The sequence below is a fragment of the Diabrotica undecimpunctata genome, chromosome 3 (genome assembly GCF_040954645.1).
Source record: "Diabrotica undecimpunctata isolate CICGRU chromosome 3, icDiaUnde3, whole genome shotgun sequence".
Classification (NCBI taxonomy): Eukaryota; Metazoa; Arthropoda; class Insecta; order Coleoptera; family Chrysomelidae; genus Diabrotica; species Diabrotica undecimpunctata.
This window is the reverse complement of record NC_092805.1, coordinates 6,944,664-6,966,723: the sequence shown is the minus strand read 5'-3', so window position 1 is coordinate 6,966,723 and position 22,060 is coordinate 6,944,664. Positions and strand designations below refer to the sequence as shown.

The following is a 22,060-nucleotide window of genomic DNA, read 5'->3' as shown; positions in this document are numbered from 1 at the left end:
AAAAAATTAAGGCCATGGAAATGAACTACGGGAGACGATGTTGCCAGCTCACTAGACTTGATAGGGTGAGAAACAAAGATATTCGGAGAGAAATGGAAATCGATCTAGACATAATAGACACGATCGAAGCCAAAAGACTTAACTGGTATGGACACCTTCAGAGAATGCCTGAAAATAGATGGCCAAAAAAAATAGAAGAATGGACTCCGCCAACTAGAAGAAAACGAGGTAGACCAAGACGATCCTGGAGAGACGATGTCGACGATGCAATGACCGCCAGAGATCTAACAACTGAAGATTGCTTCGACAGAAAACGCTGGAAATTAGGAGGCGAGAAGCGGCGCCAGCTGTAGAAGACTCGCTTGTTATATATACATATATATATATATATATATATATATATATATATATATATATATATATATATATATATATATATATATATATATATTGAATTTGAAATTTCCGCGGGAGCTATATGTGGTTTCAGTTGTTTTCCGGGTTTGACTCCGCGTTAAATATTTTTGGTTTTTAGAAAAACCATTGTTTTGACGACGTTTCGGCAAGGTCACACTTGCCATTGTCAAGTCAGATTCTGCTTCGTCTTGATGTTACAGGCGAACTGTAACAAGTTCGCCTGTAACGAAGCAGAATCTGACTTGACAATGGCAAGTGTGACCTTGCCGAAACGTCGTCAAAACAATGGTTTTTCTAAAAACCAAAAATATTTAACGCGGAGTCAAACCCGGAAAACAACTGAAACCATATATATATATATATATATATATATATATATATATATATATATACATACTTATCCAATATAAAATATAGAACTATACATGATTAAAAGATTAAAGACTAAAAAATATTAATTAATGAAAAAAATATTAAGAACTTTGTGGAAAAAATTAAATCCAAAGATTGGACTATGTTTGACGATATCCACTGTGATTCAACCAACATGACAGAGTTGTTTATGAGATATGTGTGAAGAATACAGTATTTGTTTTCCTTTAAAGAACGTGAATAGCAGAGAACGTGCTAGTCATTGGTTTAATCGCAAACTCCGAAATTTAAGAAAACAACTCTACAAATTGTAAAGCAACTTATAGGAAAACACATACTACTGACAATTGGATTAAATATTGTCAAATGCGAAAGAAATACAAGAATGCAATAAAAGCTGAAAAACATACTGCTTATGCTAACATAATAAACAAATCCACTAACAAAAGTAAGACAATATGGAGTATTGTTAAAAAAGAAATCTATAAGGAAAATACTACGCCCAATCTAAACTTAAAAACCAGAAGAGATTAACCAGATATTATATCGAAATCAATAGGAAACTCTGAGCATGACATAAGCATTGACATGACTGAGCATTCTTTATGGCCCCAATAGTAGCATCTGATGTGAAAGAATGCATACATAAATTAAAAATTCCTCATGTGTCGACTACTATGGTTTTAACAGTAAAATTATTAAGGCATCTCTAGATATAATAATTGAACCACACACAATAATATTTAACAAATGTATAAACGAGAGTTACTGACCTGATGTATTCAAAATATCAAAAGTAATTCCACTTCATAAAAAAATAAATAAAAATGCTCCAGACAATTACAGACCTATTACCATAATAAGTAAAATTTTTGAAATCTTAATTAAAGATCGTATAACAAATTATTTGGATAACAAATCAATTATATCTAGCTCTCAATTTGGTTTTAGAAAAAATACCATGTAAGAAAATATAGTGTTATGAACTTACCAAATACGTTTCAATCCCAGGCATATTCTGAAAATATTTGATTAATGTGGACTTTCCTGCTCCAATATTACCTTCTACAGACACTCTAAAAGGTCTATCTACAGGTGTTTTGACGTTTGTCAATTCCCTCATGGGTGAAATCCCTACAAAACTCGTCTTTTTGTTAGGTGAGGCATCTATGCTTGCAGCTGGTCTTTTCTGTCCACCCATAGTTGTTATGATGCCTTCCATCTTGCTTAAATTCAAACTAAAATAAATAATAGTGTTGAAAATTTTTAAATTGTACTTCTAAAAGTGTTTTGGATAGACTTTTATAATGAATAAATGCAAATTTGGGGACATAGAAAAAAGTAGACCAGTTACGTGAAGATAAGTTAAAGGGTTGCAGATGAGCTAGTGATCAAAAGTTGCGCTCACGTCAGTGGGTAGCAAGATTCGCATTTGCTCAACATCTTGACTTAAATATTATGTTTACTGATAAATCTTCGTCCTGGCGGCGTCCTGGTCCTCTATTTCCTTCTATTTTCCCTTCTAATATCAATAGTAGGATTCTGTATTTATTTTCCTTTCTCACTATATGTCCAAACTATGCTAACTTTCTTTCTTTAATGGATTTCAAGACTTCAGGTTCTTTTTGTAAATGTTGCATTACTGCGTCGTTAGTTACATGATGTACATATGATATTCTGAGCATGCGACGATAGCACTACATCTCGAAAGACTGCAACCGACTGCAAGACGCATCAATGAGTGTTCGTGCCTCTGCTCCATACATAAGAACAGAAAACACATAACAATTAAGGATTTTGAGTCGGAGATGTAAGTTCAAGGTTAAATTGCAGAGAACTTTCTTCATCTGTTGGAAGGCACTCCTTGCTTTTTCGATCTTACATTTAATCTCGTATGAGTGATCCCAGCTGTCTGTGATGTTGCATGCTAGGTATGTTATTTTTTCTGTTCTATCCAATACCTCATTGTCTGCCATAAACTTTGCATCTGTATCTTGGTTTTTGCTTATGATCATAATATGTCATACAGCAAGTCCCTACAAAGTTCACTACTTGGATCACCAGTTTTTTAAAGTGTACGATCCGACCAGGAAATAGAAAAGGAGATCCTATGGTATCTGATTTCAGATGCATTCAATATAAGCCCGACGGTGGGCTGAAGTATAAATTAAACTTTTCAGGTGATTTTTTGGATCTTCTGTGCATGATTAAAAAGCCAGCAGCTGATGTTACATTGAAACTTCTACACAAAACAAAAATTCCTATGCAATCAAGGAAATTCACTGATCTACAAGAAATTAACTCTGTCTTGCCAGAAGATATACATATTTTTTATGATAGCCTTCCTCAATACATGTAAAACTCCAGCACTATTTGTAGCAGAAGTGTCTGCTCATGTATTTTAAAATAATGTATCTTAATATGAATAAATGTTTGCGTTTCTATAATGTTTATTTCTATTTTCCTAAATCTTTCTTTCAAAAATGATAAATAAATAAAATGTGTAGACATTTATTGTTATAATTTTGATACTTATAATACACATGAATAACTGATCCAATAATAATCAATACTTAATTATTACTTATTTTTAACAATCTATTTTCAACAATTATTCATTTTCTTCTGTGATGACTTTAAAGAAAACCTTGCAGATAAAATAACAAGGATAATTAAACCACATATATTCTGCAAAAGCAAGAAAACCACGTAAATATAAATGGACTAAAATGTCATAGTAATCATGTCATAATAGTCAAGTAATATCATTACTTTAGTGTTTCAAGAAATTTTATTAAGCATTCTATTTCAAGGCAGCTAATCAGTTTTTACTCTCTCCTGTAATTTTGTGATATAGGAGGTTTTCTATTTAAGGTAACGATATGATCATAACATCTTTTATAATTACAAACAAATACATACTTAAGTACACTAGAGTAGAGTAAAGCAGACAGAAAAAATCTATAATAGATTAAGTGTTAGTCAAAAAATGTAACAGAAACTCAATAATAAATGAGTAAGAACGAATTATGAAATAGGCAGCGATAAGTTTTTAGTAGCTGTCAAAATAAATAAATAAATGGCAGTCTTTACAGGTAATTTTATAAACATTAGATTTCTGCTAAATATCTAGAGGTCTTTTAATATGAAAAAAGAGATTATCAACTTTTTTTCTTTTGTTTATGCCTACTTTAGTAAGTAAAGACTTCAAAATTTGGCATTTATTAGTTAACTGAGGAAAATAAGACAATGCACAGTATATGAGAGATGTAAAAAAGCACCTTGCTTGATGAATTCCCTTTATGATATGTAATGCATTATGAAACTTTTCTAAGTTTGTAGAAGTTCTGTCAAATAAAGTCAGAGAAGTAGAAAAATATATTAGTACTAATTAAAAATGTAAGATATGGACTCTAAATTGCATAACAATCTTACTATTTGGCATTGCATTGTAGGAACATATTAATTTTATTTACTATATTATAACATATAATTGTGAAATAAGATTTCTACAATTTAAAATCTAAATTTGACTAAAAATAAACTTTGTTATCAGTAATTTAGCAAATTCAATTTTAACCTGTACCCTGCATACTTACATATTGTTTTGTTTTTTTTTATATAGTGATTATTTCCCAATTTTTTTTGTTTACTAGCTTACAGCAACCTTTGAATTAGATAAATAATGGTTGATACAATCCTTCAAAAATATATCACTAAAGTACAAAAAAATCCAGCTTTTATTTCAAATTCTGACAGATAAAAATTACACATTATTTAGTGAAACTTAAAAAATCTAAATTGAGTAAGAATAAAGAGGACAAATTTAATTACTCGATTATACATCTGGTTTTGAAACTTTCATATTTGAATATCTCATTACAATATTATGTTAATCTCCAAATCCGGTACTGTACAGTATTGATTGTTGTGAAATATCATCAAGATTAACATTTTAATCTGATTGTGTTTTATTTATAATATATAAAATATAGTGCGATAGTAATACCAGTTATAGTAAAAATCTGTAATATTAAATAAATAAAGATCAAAGTGCAGAAATCATACACGTATTTACATATCATCTTTCAGTCGCAGAAAACAGGTTTTGTAACAATTATCAATATTACGGAAAATATACTGCTTCCTTGATTTTAAATTATTCAACCAAAATCAGAAAACGTGATTATTAGTATTTGTGACCTCATTATCATACAAAAACAGTCGAACAGGGAAGGCAGTTCAAAGTCAAAAACAGTTTTTACTAACAGATCAGTTTTCGCGCCAAACGATCGACTCATGTAATATTAAAAGTATTATTATTCAAAATGTTTTGGTCCAACAACACGTCGAGGCTCTTACCTACAGCCAGCGGTAAGTCTCTTCAAAAGTAAAGGTAACTTCTTAAAATAATGCACTTTTCTAACCATGAATTGAAATTTCACTTTTTCTTGTTCCACTTTATTAAATACACTAATACAATGAAGTTAGCAACACCACCGGCAACACGAACATAGCTTCTCTTCTTTCAACCTAACTTTTTACTTCTTACATCGAATAAAAATATTTGTCTATTCAATATAAGAGAGTTGCCTCTACCAAAAAAGGTTTACTGGGTAATTTTTATTTATACACGTGATGTAATTGAATGTATGTGAATTGAAACTACTTATGTACATATCACTATCTTAGTTCTTAGTTAGTTGCCATATTTCACTACTATACGTTACTATATTCTTAATAATTGTATTCTAAATTCTATTTATATAAAATATTTTATTCTGCAATGCCATTATATTACTTTTTTGCCTGAGTATCGCAAATTGGGGGTGTGTAGCAACAGTTTTTATGTTTAGAAATGTATTTTAAATATCTTAAAGTGTAGTCTGTGTCAGACGGATAAATATTTGATCAAACTAGTAACTAGTTTGAGCGTAATGACGTCGTAATTACAGTTTGTTCAATTTTTAAAAATATATCTGTCACACGATCATTAAAATTTGATTAAATTGATGTATGCCCAGCATTTTACTATAGAGAAAAAGTAATACAAAGCTAATATAGAACTTTCACTTCAAAAAGGAATTTTATCACTTTATGTCTAACTGTTGATTGTCATTTGTCTATAGATATTTGTCGACCAATCATGGCTTAATTAGACACATATATAAGGGCACAAAAGAAAACGGAATATGGCGAAGACGATACAACTCTGAACTATACAAAATATACCAGGATCCGGATATTATAACATTCATCAAAATAGGACGGCTGCGTTGGATAGGACATGTAGAAAGAATGGAAGAAGGCGAAATACCAAACAAAATATTCAAACAGATGCCAGTAGGAAAAAGAACAAGAGGAAGACCGAAACTGAGATACTTAGAACAAATAGAAAATGATATAACAACCTTAAAAATAAAAAACTGGAGAAAAAAAGCACGAAACAGATCGGAATGGAGAAGAATCATAGAACAGGCCAAGACCCAAAAAGGGTTGTCGAGCCAGTGATAATGATGATGATGATGATTTGTCGACCAATACATTACCAATCAAAATTATACTTTGATCAAACTGACCTTGAAAAATGGAAGATTCCCTATTTTTGATCACATTCAGGATGCATGTCATGTGTTGACAATTTTTTGGTTTGTTTAAACCAAAGAATATAGACGCATATAGATGCATATGCGTCTATATTCTTTGGTCAAACCTTAGACAAGGAACTTGAGTCAAACTAGTTTGGTCAAATATTTGACCGTCTGTCATGGACTCACAATTGTCTCATTTACTTAACACAAAAAGTAATGTACCTACCTGTTGCCAAAAGCTAAAAGCCACAGGTCTAAAAAATGTATTCTAAAATTTTAATTGTAACTAAGTGGGCGTAAGATTTCCTTTGGTAGACCATATAAATCATGCTCCATTTTTTGAAAATCGTTTCCATTATTTGTTTCTAATTTTCGTTATAGGCTATATGTTTTGTTTTTTATTATCTTGTAAATTATTGTTGTATGCTTAATGTGTCTTAATTGATATATATATATATATATATATATATATATATATATATATATATATATATATATATATATATATATATATATATATATATATATATATATATATATATATATATAAATATAATAAATATATTTAATCTGCTCAGTTTTCATCAACTTTATTAAGTGGAAATCAAGGATTTACAGGAAAATAATTAATGGAATATAAATAGTATTTTTTAATAAATATTTAATGCATATTATCATTACAGTTTGATCTTCTTATAGACCAATAAATATTAATTTTTACTTTAAAAACGGTATTAATTTGGCAACGATGTTATTTTAAGGTTTATTTAATGATATTACTTTATTTCTTTTGTAACAAAACACTTTTTTTTGCAATTTGATATTTTATGTTTATGCACAAAAATAACTTTATAGGCGACATCAGGTATTTTCGTTTATGGCTAGAACAGTATAATAAAACTATCAATTTTCCGAAGGTTTATTTTACTATTACTTGATGTATTACAATTTTTTTAATGCGCATAATTAAAATTAATATTTCAGGGCCTTATACTCCAGGATGCTCAGATGTTATGGTCGGATATGGTAAAAATGGAATATTTTTACGATTATACTATCCAACTAGTAGCCCAAAAACCGCAGAAGTAAGTACACTAATGCTGGATGTACCTACCATTAAAAATTCTTGTCGTTTTTAAAATTAGTAAACTTTTAACGGTTTCATTGTATACAAATTTTTTAGTAGGTAACTGTTTGTATTCTCGCGTAGAATATAGACTATCAAATTCCGCTATTTTTATGTAGAAGTTTACTTTTTGGTTAGACAAGACTAATTTCGTAGTAATTTTCCGTCACTATCTAACTGGACACAAACTCGAAGGCAGAAAGAATAGATACCTACTCAGCAAATTTAGAATTTTATCCCACCTGGGATAGATGGCGCTCATGTAATTTTTTCAATTTTGCACTGGAAACTAATTAATTAATTTATTTTTAATATTTTTTTTTTGCTTCTTTTAATTCCTCTAGATTTTATTAATTCTATTGGATATTTGAAAATTTTAGTTTGATTTTATTTAGTTTGATCTCCATGGATCTTTCTGTTTTTAATGCTTTTTCCATGATTTAGGACCGTCCAGGTATGAGCGCCAATATAAGAACAGTTTAGCTTATTGGTTTATTTTAATGGACGTTAAATAAAGTTTTTATTTATATATTTCATACAATAACCAAACCATTTTCATTGTGACTCATTGTGATGTATACTTCCACCATGTTATCGACCAAAAATTCTAGAGAATCTGAGAATATTGACTCTCAGACTCTGGTAACTTGACAGTCTTACTTTACAATACTATAGGGGAGGATGGGGCATTGTGAACCATCTAAGGAAGATATGCACATACTGTTAAACCAGAAATGATTTTGTTTTGTTTAATTAATTAGGGACGTTCATTAAACATTTAACTGTCATTTAGTTGCAATTGAAACATAATTTATTTAACGTATTTTCAACAAAAAAATGACAACTGACTATATGTCAAAAGTTCACATTGCCCCATAGGGTGGGGCAATGTGAACTACTGAGGAAAGTCACACTATTTCATTATCTAATGGCTATGTTTGGTAAATAAAATCAAGTAAAAAGAATTTTTTTATTAAAAATACTTAGAAAACCGGTAACAGAACATTAGTAAAAATAGACACATGTTATATTTATTCAGAAATACAAAATTCACACTGAAATTCTTCATCATCTTCTGGATCTATTCTCGCACATGCTTCATGAGCCCATTTCAGACAGGCCGAGCAACGTACCCATCCTTCTTCATTGGCTGATGAGGAGAACCACTCGTTACAGTAAAAACATTCAGCATCTTCACCATTGCCATCATCTTGTACTTGAAGGTTACATTTATTTTTTTTCTTTCCCTTACCATCTTTGGAAGGACAAACTTTTATTTTTTTGTTACTTCTTTCATTATCTTCGTGCTTATCATCATTTATTTTTTTCTTAGCTTTTTCCTTTTTCATTGTTTCTATTGCCTCCTTCGTGTTTATTTCAAGTTCTAATTCTAGCTTATACGGACTAGATGTCAGTACAGCCGTTTTACCTTTTTTGGATTTCCTCTTTGGTTCCATTAATTTACTTCTCTTTGGCAGAGGACGAATGTCTTTAGGGCTGTTTGCTCCAAATGAAGTTGTTGCTCTATTGTGTGCAGGGAAAATTGTCAATTGAAAATCGTTACCAGTATGAAGCTTTGCAACTGAGGTTGAAGCAATTACCTCATCTTGACTTAAGTGAGGCTCTGCAGTTGAAGTTGAAGGAATTGCATCATCTTGACTTGAAACTGGTAGACTATTATTCTCCAAATCTCTTTCAGTCGTAGCAGATGGTGCAAAATCGAGGTCTGTAAATATATTGGGATCATAAGGTACTATCCCACATTTTTTAAAAGCGTTAATAGCAGTCAAAGGTGTTGCAGCTCGTAAGAAAGCCTCACCAAAAATTTTAGAGATTTGGAAAGCTGTTACCACTCTGCCTGGGTTGTTATTAAGAAACTTTTCTAATGCCATATCATAATATCGTGCTAAAGGAGCCATGACACCAACATCGGTTGGCTGCATTCGATGGGTGGAATGTGGAGGCAAACAAATGATATGTACATGTTTTTCCCTAGCCAAATAAATTAGTTCTATGTTTTTTGTATGGCTGCTGTGTCCATCCAAAATCAATAAGATCGGATCGTCTTCACTTGGTTTCGTTTGTTGAAGAAAATGTTGAAACCATATTAAAAAGAGTTTACTATTTATCCAGCCACTATCACTACAGGCGAATATTGAACCTGGAGGTGCACCAGCTTGGAGTTCAACTTTCATTCTCTTTCTTGCAAAGATTAACATCGGCGGTATGAAGATTCCTGATGATGACATGCAAATAACGGCTGTTGTTATTCCACTTCTATCAGCAGAAGTAAGCCGTCCAACTTGTTTCCGTCCTTTATGCGTCAAGATTTTACTATTACATTTGGGGACTGTACCTAGACCTGTTTCGTCACAGTTAAAAACACGCGTTGGATTGACATGTTTAGAATCCAAAGTAGCTTTATACAGATCAAAAAATTGTTTTACATTGTAACGATTAAAAGCTTCAGCTCTTGCAGCAGATGTTGATTCGGGTTTACGTAATGAAAGCCCTGGGTGCCGTTTTCGAAATCCGTACGCCCAATCTAAACCTGCAAGTTTGTTTGTTTTATTATATGGATGGTCTATGTTATTTTTTTCGGCTAACTGGAAAGCTAGGTGACGAAGATCAAGCAAAGTAATTCCGTATAAACGCTTCTCCATATCTAAGATATAATTATACAATTCTTCTTCCTGTTCCTTGGTAAAAACCGTTTTGTAGAAACCTAGACCCTTTTCGTCAGGAGAAATTCTTGTTACTTTTTCTTTGCATCTGCGAATTAACGTTGCTTTCGGGATACCATAAACTTTACTAGCTTTTAAATAGCCCATTTCCCCAGCTTTAACTGTCCGGATAGCATTCTTCAAGGCAACAAGAGACCAGGATTGTTGCTCAGTTTTCCTCACATAATTTCGTACCATTTCTAACTGCAAAAGAAGCATATAATTAAAAAAGTGTCAAGAAAATATAATGGGGCAATGTGAACCACTCCTAGTCCACGTTGCCCCATGCGTAGTACACATTCAAAATATGGAAATTAACGTACCAGTTCACAACGTATCAAAAGCAAATCTTAATTATTAAAAGCACACTTTACAAGCAACACCACAGTATCAAAAAGTTAAAATAATCATGTCTACTTACCGAGAAATCTTTAGTCAAAAGTAGTAAATTCCTTAGATCAGCAGCGACGAAACACGTGTTTTTAATTATAACACGTCTGAACGTACTCCCCGTGCGTTCACACTCATACTAAAAGTAGATAAGATGTCTACGCATATTTGTAGTAGTTACTAGATGCAGTGTTGCTAATTTTAAACAAAATAACCGATGTGGTTTACATTACCCCCATGGTCCATGATGCCCCATCCTCCCCTATATGACTTTTTTCTTTTATTTACAATATTTTTAGAAAACATCCAACCAAAGATTTTTATGGTTTCCAACAAATGACACTGAGCTAATGGGGATCGCAAAAGTTTTAAAAATTCCGTATTATATACTTAAGTTAGCGATTTGGTGGAATGGTAAGTGTCTTAGCACTTCTAGCAACAGTGTAGAATATATATATATATATATATATATATATATATATATATATATATATATATATGTATATATATATATATATATATATATATATATATATATAAACATAATAGTTTTTAAATATAGTCTAAACAGTTAAAGTAAAATAGTAATCGCTGGTAAATATTAAAATAGCAAAAAACCTAGTAATAGTATTCTAATAACTTGTTCTGCAGATAAGATGCGTGGTCTTAATGTCTATATTTTTTCTTTTCATATCTATTTTTTCTATCCCCTCTAATTCCTTTTATGTTTTTTCTTTTTCAAAATTTTTGTGTATAGGTACTAATTATTCATGTATCTTATCAAATAATGCCAACTAGCGAAAGATCATCATCATTCTGTCTTTACAGCCCTGCGTGGGTCCTAGATTCCTTAAGAATTTCTCACCAGTCGTTCATATCAATCGCCTTTCTCCGCCAAGCACGTATTCCCATATTTCTCATGTCTTCATCGATGTTATCAAGGAACCTTGTTTTGGGTCTTCTTTTTCTTCTCTTGCCAAGGGGTCTATCAAGGAGCGTTTTTCTAGCTGAGTCATTTTGTTCCATCCTTATTACATGCCCTATCCACCTCAGACGTCCTATCTTAATATGTTTTACTATATCTGGTTCCTTGTATATTTTATAAACTGAACCATATGTTAGGACTGGGCGTATTATTGTTTTGTAGAGTTTTATTTTTGTATTTCTCGATATAATTGTGGATTTAAGGAGGAGATTGAGCTTAAAATAGCAACTGTGGGCCGTGCAAATTGTGAGGTTTATCTCTACGGTAGTATTATTTTCAGTGTTAAGGAGCGCTCCCAGGTATACAAATTCATTTTCTATAACGATTGGTCGTAGAATTTTTGGTTGCGTGCTTATTTTCATATACTTCGTTTTGTTGGTGTTTATTATTAAACCCATATTTGTAGCTATTTATTTTACTGCTACAGACGCCTATCGTACAGCATTTTCCATTCTCCCAACAATATTGCTGAACTAGCGAAAGATACTAAGAACAAATTTCGCACATTCGATGCCCAAAAGATAAAAACAGGCAACAATTCAACATACACAGAGAGAAAACAATGAAATTCCTAAGAAGGAAGAAGAGAGAAGCCAACAATAAAATAAAAACAAGTATAGAAAAAGATGCAACTATGAACTGCTACAATAGTAATTAAGCCAGCGATAACATACTACTCAGAAAGCTGGACCACCATGAAACACAATAAACTACTATTAAGGCATTTTAAAACCAAAATACTGAGAAAAGTATATATGGCGCCAACAGTTGATAGAAAAACTCTGCAGTATTAAAATTTGGACAAGAATTGGAAGGCATAGACCACCAGCCAAGCAAAATCAATTAAACAATACTCCATCTGATAGATCACCTTCTGGTAGAGTGCAAAAAACCCATGACGAACGCCTCATTTAACGAATATGGGAGGAGAATCCAATCGGTCAGAGAGCATTAGGTAGAACTAAACTCAGATTAGGGGCTTGAATAATATGGAAATACAAAATTACATTGAAGATATAATGGACCCAATGAATAAGATGGTATCATCATCACCCAGCCTTTTGCGTCCACAGCTGGACATAGGCTTCCTTAATTTTTGTCCATTGTGCTCTATCTTGAGCACTTTTCATCCAATTTCTTCCACTCAGTGCAGCGAGTAGGTTGTCTTCCTTTACTTCGTTTGTCTAACCTCGGCTCCACTCAAGCAATCTCTTCGTCCACTTTCACTTAAGTCTTCATTTCTAATTCGGTCACGAAGCGATATAGACTCGAGCTATTTGCAGCATTTTAGAAGTTGTAACTGTCAATGTCAAAGTTTCGGCACCATAGCTCATCACACGCAACACACATTGGTCAAATGTTTTACGTTTTAAAGAAATTGGTATATCGCTTTTAAAGATGTCTTTGGGTTTTCCATGGGCTGCCCATGCTAGGTTTATTCTTCTTCGTAGTTCGAATGTTAGGTTGTGTCTTGTGTTCTTTATTTCGTGTCCAAGGTATATGTGTTTTTCCACCAGCTCTACTTCATTGTCTCCAATATTGATGTTTCCGCTAGGTACCTACTAGGTTTGTCATGAATTTTGTTTTGGAGATGTTTATTTTACGACTCACACTGGCACACACTAACACTAACTGAAGTTTACCGTTTTAATGCTCTATAGGTGGTCATTTGTTCCAAATCCGGTACGAAATCCCACTTGCTCTATTGGCTGGTGGAAATAAAGTTTTTTCTCAAGACGATTCGTTACTATTCTTGTAAGGAGTTTGTATAGGTGACTAAGAAGACTTATAGTTCTGTAGTTTTCTGATTCATGGGATCTCCTTTTTTGTAAAATAGAATTCCCTCAGCATTGTGCCATTTGTCGGGTATATTACTGTCCAAAAGGTACATGTTAAAAAGGGTTTTTATTTTCTTAGTACTCAAGTGCCGGACATAGAAATCTAGATGCAGTGTGGATCTCAGAGTGTGCATACGCAGACGACCTAGTGATATTTGGGATAAATGAAGAAGCACTCAATCGAAATTTACAAGTATGGAACGCTGCACTAATTAAACGAAATTTGAGGATCAATAATGAGAAGACGAAAGTAATGGTATGTGGAAAAAATAGAAAACAAACGAAGATAACGGAAATACACTTGAACAAATCGATACTTACAAATACTTGGGAGTACAAATAGAGAACAGAGGAACTGAAGAAACTGAAATAAGTTCCAGAATAGAAAGTGCTGTTCGGATGTACCACGCAATTAAAAGTACGTTTTTGTCGAAAAAAGAAGTATCCCAAAAAGCCAAAGTGACCATATACAAGACGGTGTTTGTGCCGATTTTAACTTTTGGTAGTGAAAGTTGGACGCTTACCGATAAATTAAAATCGAAAATACAGAGCATAGAAATTAAGTTTCTTAGAAGAATAATGGGTATAACCAGGTTAGACAGGATTAGAAATGAGGCAGTCAGAGAACATCTTAAGGTCCAATCAATTATTAAGAAAATTGAAGAAGCCCAACTGAGATGGTATGGACACATGGACACATTCGGTTAGAATGAATCAAGAAAGACCAGTTAAAAAAGTATGGGAAGCCAGAAGACAAACCAAGAGACCAAGCGGCAGGCCAATAAAGACATGGGATGATAATGTAACCTCAATCCTAGAGACACGAGGAATCAGCAAAGAACAAGCAAAAAACCAAGCAAAGAATAAGAAGTAATGGAGAAAAATTGTACATAACTACACAATCTTCGCCTGGAGATTTATGATTCCTTGCTTTTCTTAGGGCTAGTTTTATTTATTCTATTGTAATTTCCGGGAGTAGTTCTGATCCTTGTTGATATATTGACAATGCCCTTTTTCCTTATTAATGAGATGGTACACAGGCAACAAAAACGCACGAATGGTTATTAAGCTATAGAGAAACATCAACATTGTTTTTCAGGTTTATAGAACATGGTCTGAAATTGCTTTTCTCTGACGTTTTGTTTACAAATGTTGCTAACATTATTAAAACTTATACGGTCATGCTTGTAATTGTTTTCCACTCACTGGTGGTGTTTCTCTGTAAACTGGAATTGTCACAGGTGGTTATTTCATCTGGTGTCTGGCAGAATGTTTCTTAGAATTCTTTGTAACTCAATTTAAATTTAACTGTAGTTATCAGGTGCAGATAAATGTTCTGGATCACGAAGTGAAAGCAATTCAAACCTTACGACACGTAGAAACTATTATTTTACACAATAAATTTTCATTTGTACTCTTTCTTCTATTTATGGTGTAAAAATTCTAACAGCAAGATTTTATTTGAATTTTCAGTCAACCCCACAGTACCAGTACTATATGGTCAGAAAGTAAGGACTGAAGAAGATATGAAATGTATAATTCTGTCACATGGATTAGGTGGAAGTAGATATATTTACTCAAAAATATGCTACGATTTGGCATCACATGGTTATTTGGTAGCTTGTATTGAACATAGGTATGTTACTATAAAAAAATTACTAAAGGATGTTTGTTGTGATTTTAACTATTAATTTTTTAATAGAATCATTTTAACTTACCTTCATCGTCGTTTCTTCAGATTTAACTGAACTGAAGTCTAGAATCTACTGTTTCTTTTTGTACAATTACTTAAGGACCACTCTGTATATATATATATATATATATATATATATATATATATATATATATATATATAATTTTAATATCAACCTTTAATATCTTCTCTAACATTTTTTAAAGGGACAAATCAAGCTCTTGTACCTACTATTATGAAAGCCAAGCTAACGCAGAAAAAGACTTAAAAACATACGTTGATTTCGAACACATTCCTTTAGGAGGAAGTCATTTGAGAGAACGACAACAACAGATTCAACATAGAATGGCTGAATGTTTACGTGCAATAAACTTTATTGTGCAATTAAACAGCGGCATTGTTCCTAACAATGTATTGGATAGTGTACCAAATACTCGAAACAATCAGTTTAGGTTAGAAGACTTAGTAGGTAAAATAGACGTAAATAATTTAGTTATGATGGGTCATTCTTTTGGTGCAGCTACAGCGCTAACAACGTTTTCCAAGTCGCCTTATTTGAAGTAAGTATTGAGACACATATATGTATATAAATATATTATTTTTTAAATATTAAAATTATTTATTTAATTCGACAGGAATTAAAAGTTACAATCGTAAATCATCCAAAACAAAATCTATAACTTTAAAATTTAAAAACTTATCGCCAATCATGTGTCCTCAAATATACTGCTCAACAATTGAAGTGGATATTAGAAAAATATTTATACTATGTGTGTCAAAGTTTGAAATAAAAAAGGGCACATGTGTTAAAGACAAACTTTATTCATAATTGTAATAATTTCGCACTGTAAACAATTTTTTTTACCATTTTTTAAGCTTTCTAATCTGTACTAAAGTGTAAAAAATGACATTTTAAAGAAAAATTCCATTTTTTACTCTTAGTTGTTAATAATTAAAAAAAAAGACGCCAAAATCTCTAAAAAATATATTCAGATACAGTAGTGCGAATTAATGGAATCATCAGTTGGCAATACTGTCCATACATTTACAACTAACCAAGCATTGAAAACATAACCTTACTTTTCTCGGCCTTTTATTTAAGGGGGTTTTAGGCCATTTCCCACTAAGTTTGTGTTGTTTTGTACTATTTTGTGTTGTTTTTGGTAATTAGTGAGTTTGTTTCCTTTAATTTCATCATGGATATTACGACTAGGAAGCGTGAAAATATCACGTTATTCGAATACACTTCTATGTCACAAAGAGAAATGGAAAGAGCGTGTGGAGTGAGTCAGAGGGTAGTAAGCAAGATTTTGAAGCGTAAACAAGAAACGGGATCAATTGATGTGAACAGGTTAGGAAAAGGCGGAAGAAAGAGAAAAACAAGACCAGCAGATGAAAGATATTTACTTCGAAAGAGCAAATTGTACCCAAGAAAAACAAGCCAAGAGCTCCAACAAGATCTAGCAGCATCACGTGTAGTGATTCATGACTCAACTGTTTTTTTTTTACATTTGATAGTCATTAAAACGCACTGGGGCCCTTTTGAGTCTAGCGCTAGTTCTATTTCCAGAATTCATCTGGGAAGTTGAAGGTTCCTCTACTCCGCGCCTCTGATTCCCAAATGAGGAGTTCAATGATCTATCATTATGTGCAAAATCAATATTTTTCTTAATTTCCGCTTTAACTAGGAAAGGCCTCAAGTGATAACTGTTTTGCCTGACCACTTCCCCATTTTCTTTCTGCTCTAAATAATATTTGGGTGCCTCATCTACTCTTTCCAGAATTTTACCTGGTCTCCATTCTCTACCCTGTCTGACACCTACTTTCTCTCCTGGTACTATTTCTCTTCTTACCTTGGTGTTTCTATCATAATAACTTTTATATTCGTTTTTTTGCATCTAGTTTCTCCCACTCTTCCTTTAGATTTATGTCTTTGTGCTTTTTATTTGATGGTAGCTTCAATCTAAGAACCCTGTTAGTCACTAATTGGGCCGGTGTTTTATCTGTTCCATTTATTGGAGTATTGCGATACTCCAGGAGCGCCATATCTAAGTCGTCAGACTTTCTAAGCATGTTTTTTGCAATTTGAACAGCTCTTTCTGCCTGCCCATTAGACCGTGGATAGCGGGGACTGGACGTTACAAACCGAACGTCCCAGTCTTTAGCAAATTGCTGACAATGCCACGAATTATAAGGCATATTATCTAATATGACTTCGCAGGGTATTCCGTGTGCTGAAAAAATTTTCTTTAACTCCTTAATGACCACCTTGAATTAATTTTCACTATATTGAGCCATTTAGAAAAATAATCGATCAGAACTAGATATGACTGTCCACCATAAACTAATATATCACTTGCTACCTTTCATTCAAAAGGTGCTTGAGGCAACTCTCTAAGTAATAGTGGTTCTTTAGCATTGTGACTTTTAAATATCTCACAATTGCTACAATTTCTTACCCAGTCTTCTATACTTTTGTTCATTTGTGGCCAATGTAATATCTGTCTTGCTCTCTGTTGGGTTTTCTGAATGCCAAATTGACTCGAATGCAATAATCTTGCTCCCTCTCTCAATATTTTTGGGACTATAACCCTGTCTTTGTAAAATATTAGTCCGTCAAGTAAATATAGTTCATTTCTTATATAATAATAATACTTAATTGAATCGCTCACTCTTGGCAAGGTTTTGGACCACCCTTGTATACAATATTTCTTTACTAGTTTCAGATCCTCATCAGCATCCACTTCAGTCCTAAATTGCTCTCTCTTCTCATCAGTCATGTCAATAGTGTGAACTATTTCTGTAATAAATTTATCATCATCCACTTCATCTTTTATAAAATTCCTCGATAATAAATCTGTGCATGAACTTGCCTGGCATAAATTTTACCTCTATGAAGACTGAATTATGTCCCTGCTTGACTTTACTTCCAATTGATTCAATTTTCACTTTCTCTAAGCTGTTCTGAACTTCTTTTATTTGAGCTTGGGATACTTCATGCATTTTACATATTTCAATAGCTTTAGTCAGATCTAAATTAATTGTTTTTAACATGTTTTGTTGTGCATCCTTACTATTGGTGCCTAATACTATTCTATCCCTTACCATTGAAAATGCTTCAACTCCAAACTCGCAATTTCTTACTTTATTTTTTAAATCTGTTAAAAAGTGGTCAAAAGGCTCTCCTTTTTCTTGAATGCGCTTATAAAACAAATATCTTTCATAAACCACGTTTTTTCTAGAGGTGACATAAGACTCAAATGCTTCCAATATATCTGCTAGCTTTTCTTGTTTGACCTCTGTTAATTCCAAACTGTTATAAATCTCAATGCCTTCTTCTCCAATTAAATTGAGTAAAATGGCTACCTTAACTTCATCACTTTTACCACTTTTTCCTGATGCCATCAGATATATTTCAAAACTTTGCTTAAATCGTTTAAAATTTTGGGTCACATTCCCTTCAAATAATAATGGATTTGGTAACCTTGCTTCCATGATTTTCGTTTAATTTTCACTAGACTGCGCCAAGTAATAATATTTCATTGTGTTCCATACATTTATTTAAACATACTTTTTAACAAATGTCTGCAAAAATCAACAATATCAAAATTCCCGCGTTCTAACAATGATCGCTCTGGCAAGTAGTGACAACTGACAACAAGTCCCCATCTATTGTGCCTAGAGCCCCGTGACCGTAATCATAACCTACTAATATGACAGTCACACAATACGAAAGTATTAACATCTGCGACGAAATCTTTAGTGGTGGCAAGAGATCAAACACCAAAATATACAAAAGAATAATTAACCACGAAATGATCGAAAAAATCTCGAAATTCACGTATCTGGGAATAGAAATATTCACTAGAAAGATATTATGACATAGATTATTGATATAGTTTTTACTATTTTTAGACAATGTATTGCACTGGACCCATGGATGTTTCCTATTAAAGATGATGACTTGCATGATAAAATTTTCGGGAAGCCTGTACTTTTTATAAACACGGAAACATTCCATATAACCACCAACGTTAACGCTATGGCTAAGTTTATGACAAACCACAAATTACAAATGTATACCATTAGGTAAGAGTTTTAATATTAGTATTTATTCAAATTATTATTATTATTATTATCAGTTTGTCATCTCAGGCTTTCCTGCTTTACGCTCCTATTTACGGATGGGCACCAAATAAATGGGAGGTTTCTTTTTTATTGACGTAAGTTAAGGATTTTTGGACAAAGTAACTTGATTTTATTATTACCGCTTTTTGTATGGTTGAGTGTGTTTCTATGCGTATATTGAGTTTTTGTAGGTTTTATCCTGTGGGTGACATAATAAAGGGTAGGATAACGATTTTGTCTTGTTTCCATGCTTGCTTTATAACCAGTGCTTTTCAGACAAAACTATCCAGCTTAAATATCTTTTGAACTTGTAATTTTTAGGAAAAAAGCAAAAACACGTCAATTAATATTTGAATGGGGAGACATTATGTCATATTTAAGCTTGCTGTAAAAGACACTCTCTCACCACCCGTATCATCACATAATTTTTTTTAAATTACTTCCACCTTTTTTTTTCAAAAATGATTAAAGTGATTAGTCTATGAGAAAAGCAAGAAAACTGGATTGAAAAAAATTATTTTTTTAACAATTTTATTACAAACATTTAGAATGAATATTTCACTACCAAAAATGTTTACTTCATCACTTCCATACGATATTACAATCTATTTTGAAATTCTTCTCTGACATTGCTTAACACGTCTACATTTAATTGTCGAAATTCGTCCTCTATTCTTTGTCGTAAATCATCCAGAGATTCTGGTTGAGTAGCATAAATTTTTGTTTTTAAATACCACCATAAGCAGAAGTCTAGGGGTGTTAAATCCGGTGACCTAGATGGCCGATCCATCATCTGGTAGAGCAAAGAGTGGAGGAGCTCCATCATGTTGAAATACAACCAAATCTTCATTATTTTCTACTATTATTCTAATACGATTAACCACTTGCCTAAGTAACTCAAGTTACGATGCACCATTTAAGTTTCCAGTGATAAAGAAGGGTCCGATAATGTGATCCCCTAAGATACCACACCATAAGTTTAACCTTTGAGGATGCTGTGTGTGAAATTCACTCACAAAATGTGGATCACTCTTAGCCCAGTATCGGCAATTATGTCTATTCAGCAAGCCATTTAATAAAAATGAGAATTCATCCTAAAAGCAAATATTGCAAGAGCGTAGGCGCAAAATTTCGGGCCAATACTTTTTAAATGCATTTACTTTTTTCGAATCCTGAGAAAACTAATAAGTATTTTTGAAAAATTTAAACGCAGAATGAAAGATTACATTATTATCGAGGACCGAAAGTCCCTGAAAACTTCTATAATGTTTACTTTAATAAGTTACAGGGGTGAAGAAAAAGAGAAAATTTAGTGTGATTTTTAATTTCAAATATCTCATTTAAAAAAACTTTTTGTCTATTCTAAGGGACTCTCGGCCCTCGGTAATAATGTAATCTTTCATTCTGCGTTTAAATTTTTCAAAAATAATTATTAGTTTTCTCAGTATTCGAAAAAAAAATGAATGCATTTAAAAAGCATTGGCCCGAAATTTTGCGCCTTGATGTGGATTGTTAATGATGCATTGTGTCATTAATTTGCAAAATTCGAGACGACCATGTAAAGTAAGTGGCTGATGGAATGTAGAGTTCTTGTTATGTGTTTTATTGCATATCCTTGTTTTGCGCTGTTGAGTACGTGTGAAAGTAATTGTAGAGATATGCAGAACCATAATTCACTCAGGGAATCTCCTTGGAATATTTCTCTTCTTATGTGTATTTCTTCTGTTTTTATTGATTGTGTAGGTTCGATGTGTAGATGTATTTTTGTTCTCCACGATTTCATTACGTGTTTTAAGAAATGTATTATTATGTTGAGGATTTTGCATATTTCCAATTGTTAAAAAAAGAAAGGCCATAAGAGTATGAGAAGAAATAAACATATTCACCCCAAAATAGGATTCTTCTGTACATAATGATGTACACTTAACTGTAACTTTTATATCAATAAACAGAAATTGGGTGGCATTTTGAAAAGAAGAACAAAAACTATTGACCACAAATTCAGAGTTTTTTATTACACCACTTGTGTCTTCTTGTGTCTCAAGTTTCAAGACTCTAGTACTTTTCTTTCAAGATTTATAGTACCAAAAGCAGACTCCAACATGCTCTTTCTCGGGTACTTAATATACCATACATTGAAAATGAAGTTATCACAAGCTCTAGGGATGATAGATAACTAAATGTAAACATTTTGTATGCATCTTTTACTTAAAGGATTTTTATGTACTGGCCTAAAGTGCATTTGCATACGCTGCAGTCACTCAAAAGGTTTAATTTTAGAAAATTCTTCCAAGCATTACATAAACTAAAATAGTTTTGAATAGAACATTCGATTTATCCCGAATCAATTAAAATACACTGCTTTATAACAAAAATCGCGAGTACTTCAAGTTTTTGAACACAGTCCAGAGAGACACCGAAATAAGTATAAAGAAACCGGCTGTAACACAACTCGTTTGTCTATTCTTCTTGTTATTTATATTTACATTTTACTTTTTTTAGGCAAACAACACACGAAAATCAGACTGATAGCGTTCTAGTCGCGGGATATTGGCTAAACCTTTTTATGAAGAAACTTGATCCACTCGAAGCCTTGAAAATCAATAATGCTCTAATTTATATGTTTTTAAACGAGCATGTCGGTGTTCCAAGAAATGTCGAAACTTTTAAAAAATATCTCGAAATGAAAAGTGATCTCTATGAGAAAGGATTAACAAAGGCTTGGCAGCAGTAGTTAAAATCTTTTCAATTGTTGTTATTAAATGTTATTAAAGGTTCTAATAAATATTTCGGTTTA

The 22,060-nt window shown here is 32.4% G+C and overlaps 2 protein-coding genes across 2 annotated transcripts in view; one reads left to right on the top strand and one right to left on the bottom strand.

The window, feature by feature from the left end:
* Positions 1–5,305, bottom strand: part of LOC140436398 (thymidine kinase 2, mitochondrial-like) — a 21,360-nt gene extending 16,055 nt beyond the window's left edge. The window contains exons 1-2 of the mRNA XM_072525160.1: positions 5,152–5,305; positions 1,781–2,027 (exon numbers count right to left, since the gene is read on the bottom strand). Of these exons, the coding sequence (XP_072381261.1) occupies positions 1,781–2,027; positions 5,152–5,219 (315 nt within the window). The 5' untranslated portion in view covers positions 5,220–5,305. The remainder of the gene's footprint in view (positions 1–1,780; positions 2,028–5,151) is intronic.
* On the top strand, positions 4,741–22,060 carry LOC140436397 (platelet-activating factor acetylhydrolase-like). The gene is made up of 7 exons (XM_072525159.1): positions 4,741–5,163; positions 7,365–7,465; positions 10,919–11,033; positions 14,916–15,078; positions 15,342–15,695; positions 19,051–19,224; positions 21,766–22,060. The coding sequence occupies exons 1-7, from the start codon at positions 5,118–5,120 to the stop codon at positions 21,995–21,997; spliced, it is 1,185 nt and encodes a 394-aa protein (XP_072381260.1). The 5' UTR covers positions 4,741–5,117; the 3' UTR covers positions 21,998–22,060.

Excerpts from the sequence above, each read along its gene's own strand:
- LOC140436397 (XM_072525159.1), top strand. The coding sequence starts at position 5,118 with ATGTTTTGGTCCAACAACACGTCGAGGCTCTTACCTACAGCCAGCG. Across the intron at positions 7,466-10,918 it reads GTAGCCCAAAAACCGCAGAA|AAAACATCCAACCAAAGATT; the intron begins GTAAGTACACTA and ends CAATATTTTTAG. Across the intron at positions 11,034-14,915 it reads GTTAGCGATTTGGTGGAATG|TCAACCCCACAGTACCAGTA; the intron begins GTAAGTGTCTTA and ends TTGAATTTTCAG.